This window comes from Oreochromis aureus, linkage group 17 (genome assembly GCF_013358895.1).
Source record: "Oreochromis aureus strain Israel breed Guangdong linkage group 17, ZZ_aureus, whole genome shotgun sequence".
Lineage (NCBI taxonomy): Eukaryota > Metazoa > Chordata > Actinopteri > Cichliformes > Cichlidae > Oreochromis > Oreochromis aureus.
Genome location: NC_052958.1, coordinates 16,805,991 through 16,810,317, shown reverse-complemented (window position 1 = coordinate 16,810,317; position 4,327 = coordinate 16,805,991). Strand labels below are relative to the sequence as shown.

General features: G+C 40.6%; 1 protein-coding gene across 1 annotated transcript; it reads left to right on the top strand.

The window, feature by feature from the left end:
• Nucleotides 1-1,285: 1,285 nt before the first annotated feature.
• On the top strand, nucleotides 1,286-3,834 carry tnnt2c (troponin T2c, cardiac). Its single transcript, XM_039601306.1, has one exon. It carries the CDS (start codon nucleotides 1,536-1,538, stop codon nucleotides 2,325-2,327), a length of 792 nt encoding a protein of 263 aa, XP_039457240.1. The 5' UTR covers nucleotides 1,286-1,535; the 3' UTR covers nucleotides 2,328-3,834.
• The last annotated feature ends 493 nt before the right edge of the window (nucleotides 3,835-4,327 follow it).

The window sequence follows — 4,327 nt, the reverse complement described above, 5'->3', positions numbered from 1 at the left end:
TTAAAGTATGAATGTCATGGTAATTTGGGGCTTTTAATTATTACTTTAAACAGTTGTTTTTATCAACTGATCATTCCAGTGTGGAATCACGACACATGCAACTGGTTGGGGGTGAGTGGATGAAGACAGGACAAAGACATGTTCTGGTACACGTATATTACACAAAGTGGATGGAATAATTCAACCCAGTTTTCCAACAGGACAATGATCCCAAACATAAGAACTATTTTTGAAAGCAGGCTAACATTAAGCTCCTGGACTGGCCCTCCCAAAGCCCCACCTTCAACCCTATTTAAAATTTGTGGACTATGCTTAAAAGCCAGGGCTTTGCGAGGAAACTCTACCAATTCTGCCAAGAAGCGTGGTCAGATATTCACCAGAATTAATGCCAGAAGCTTGTTAATGGCTACCAAATCTGGTCAAGATGCAACTTACTAAGCGGCACATCAACAAAGTATTGGTTGGGGTGCATGTATATATATTTTTGAGCCTGTGTAAATTAGCAGAAATCTAAAATAAATACAAATTTATGTCTGCTGTACATTCATTCCACCTTGGAAAAAGAACACTCAAAGAAAGTATTACAACCTCAAATTACCATGATATTCATGCTATGATGGGTAGACAATAACTCTAGGACATGAAGGTGATCTGTCTCTCCAAACTCTTAAACTAAAGACTTGTAAAATCAAGCAAATTATCTAATAGCTACACTTTGAAATTATATTGAAAATCCTTTCAGAATGTTTTATTGTTTCCTCATGTCTTAAAAATGTTTCTTTTGTGTTTGTAATGTACTAATACTATATGGAGTTAGGAGCCTGCTCTTCTTTTTATATGTTCCTTTTGTAGGTATGTTTGCATGCTTCACGAGTAACCACGTGCTCTTGTTATTATTTTTCCCTGGTTTCTCTATATAAGCAGCACAGTGGAGCACTTTGCAAAAGAGAAATTCCCATAGGGACTTAAGCACTAAATGGTTTCAGACTACAGTGATGTATGAGTAAGTTCCCCAAAGTGTGTACACTGTGAAATATCTAAAGCCAACGGGATGGGTCATATTTGCAGAGACTTTTGCTACATTATTCTGTCATCACCTTTTATTTGCTTCCACATTTCTTTCTTTAATCTGTGCCAGTGGCTCAGTAGTTCTTTACATATGTGCCTTTGGCTTTGTGAGACTGGAAAGCACAAGTGTGTCTGTGTATGCATCTGCTGTGTATCCGAAATAGTCCCTCATCTTGTCCTTACAAAGGAATGAGGAGCTGTGCAGGGTCAGAGAAGGCAGGAGGGGGGTCTGCAGGGGATAAATGGGTGGGTGTGTGCGGCTGTGAGGACTTGGTGAAGGAGAAAATAGATTATTCCATCTGTCTCAGAATCTGCCCTGCTGCTGACCCGCACCCAGGAGATGGTGGTCACATGGTAACCAAACCTTTAAAAACTCCCAACATGCTCACCCAGGACTCCAACTATCTCCAGACACCAGCTGGTCTTGGTGCTCACACTGCTTTCTCTTCCCCCTCTGAGACACCATCATGTCAGACACCGAGGAAATTGTGGAGGAATACGAGGAAGAGGTGGAAGAAGAGGTCGAGGAGGAAGAGGATGACAATGAACAGAGGCAAGCGGAGCACGAAGAAGAGACCAAACCTCGACCTAAAGCGACTTATGTGCCTAATATGGCTCCTCCAAAGATCCCAGATGGAGAAAGGGTGGATTTTGATGACCTGCATCGCAAGAGGCTGGAGAAAGATTACAATGACCTTCAGACACTGATTGAGCTGCATTTCACCAGCCGTCAGAAAGAGGAGGAAGAACTGATTGCGCTGCGTAACCGCATTGAATGTCGCCGCGCTGACAGGGCCGAACAACAGCGTGTTCGTGCAGAGCAGGAGCGTGAGCGCCAGACGCGGGTTGCCGAGGAAAAAGCAAGGCGTGAAGAGGAGGCAGCCAAACTGCGGGCTGAGGAGGAAGCCAAGAAGAAGATGGCTTTCTCCAACAAGTCATTCGGTGGCTACTTGCAGAAGGTGGACCAGAAGAAGGGCAAGAAGCTAACAGCTCGTGAGGAGAAGAAGAAGGCCCTGATGGAGCGCAGGAAACCACTCAACATCGACCACCTGAGCCAGGAGAAGTTGGTGGAGAAGGCACAGGAGCTCTGGCAGTGGCTCCACCAGCTGCACGCCGAGAAGTTTGAGCTGGCAGAAAAGCTCAAGAGGCAGAAGTATGACATCCACGTGCTACGAAATCGCGTCAACGACCATCAGAGGTGGTCGAAAACATCCAAGACGTCCCGTGGGGCAAAGGGCAAGTCTGGCGCTTGGAAGTAAGCACCTTGTGGAAGCGCACCATGTTCCTGCTGGACTATTTGGTCACCAAATTGTATGATAAAAGCTATCCAAGCAGCTGTGCGTAGATTGAGTTGGACTGCAATGAATCAAGCAAAATAAAGTTAAGGTTGAATGATATCTGTGATTGTTCTATTGAGATTGAAGAAGTTAATTTGTGTGATTTAACTCAATATGAATGCCTGGTGGTTTTATTTTATGACGCCACAAGAGGATGTCTCATGTTTCATTTTTCACCAGTGAAGCTATAAAAAGGCATTAAATAGTGTTGAATCTTCCCCTCAGAAAACTATACCTTTTATTATAAGAAAAAAAGTTTTTCTTGTCACAATGCAAGAAAAATGGGCAAAAGTGGCACTGGCTAGGTGGTGGATAATAGCTGTAAAGTCAAACAGGTGCTGCACAGCTGAGTTTTATGTGGCTAATTTAGTCTCTGGAGCTCTGGACTGACAGTGTTGTCCTGCAGCACTTAGCAAAAAGGCCACTAAATGTTGACTGATGGGTCTAGCAGTTTTAGGCTTGATGCCTTAGATCTTACATAGTACAGTGTTTTAATGTACAAGTAACAAATTCTTCTTTATGATCAAGGGTGTAAATCACAGTGTCAGTTATTTAAAACATGCTCCTGTATCAGCTGAAATCACATAATGAAGTAGTGTAAAATAAGTGTATTTGTACAAATCCACATGGAATAATGTATACCGCCTTAAATATGATTGGCTGTTAGAATCATTAAAAAAGACCATTTTTCCTTTTCCTTTTTTAAAACACGTCTTTATTTAACGATTCAAGTCAAAATGTCAGGTCATAGAAAAAGATAGCATAGAGTTTTACTCATATAATTCTCATCAAATATGTGACTTTATCAGGTTGTATCATTGAGACTGATTACAGTTTTAAAGTAGACAAGCAAGAAAACTGATGATCCACTGGAGGCCAAATTTGGGCAGCAGAGGGAGGAAAATGTGACGACCTAAAATAAAAAAGAAAAACAAAAGTTAGAGCAGCGGAAGCACAAACAGCTGACCTGACTATATGTTCATCACACAGACAAGCACAAAGCAGGGAAAGGAACAAAACCAAAATATGAGACATAATGTGAGACATAAGAAAGCCAACCTTCAAAATACAACAGGAAGCAACCAGGAAAGAAATAACCAACAAAAAAGACGATACAGCGCACACAGACGCATCATATCTAACTTTTCAAATGTTCCAGTAGAATAAGAGAAAAGAGCTTTCTTTTAGCTCATTCCATTAAAAGGCTCAATGCTAAAACGTTCAGTGATTTAACCTTGTAAGTTGTGTATTTAAAGGTGCAGTTGGTCATTTTTTTTGAGAAAATAAAAATCATGTTTTTGTCTTCAGTTTTCTACATTATCCAACCAGATTCTTAAGTAAAATGTTTTATTTATTTTTTTTTTTTACCATGAAGGGTTTCATTGGATTAAAGCAAGCTTCTTTTGACAAGAGACAGAATTCATTTAAGTTTTTTTTTATTAATAGCATAGAAAGCCCTACATGGCCACGGTCCTGCACATATACCAGAGCTACTGAGACCTTGTAACAGCAGAGGGCCTCTAAGATAAACTGAATAGTGTTTAAACTGCTCCATGCTCTTATTTTAAATCCGGAGGCAGCAACTTTTGAGGTTGTGGCTTTTGAACTTTGGAGCAGCCTTCCTGAGCCTGTGAGGTTGGCTGAATCTGTGGCTAATTTACTTTTCATTAATCTTTTACCCATTTTGGGGCAATAATTCACCTGTAAGGTGTTTATGAAAGAATGCATGAAGGAATGAGTGTAAGACCTTTTATATGAATGTGTGTTTGAATGCTGGGACATGTACACTTACCTTCAATCTACGTTATAAAAAGTGCTGTACAAATCCAGATTTAGTAGCATATGTTATTTTGTATTGATTAGAAGATTGATGCCCACTGTTATCCTGTTTCTCTTAAATTATTATCTGTCACATTGTGGCG

Coding starts and splice junctions, on each gene's coding strand:
- tnnt2c (XM_039601306.1), top strand. CDS start 1,536: ATGTCAGACACCGAGGAAATTGTGGAGGAATACGAGGAAGAGGTGGAA.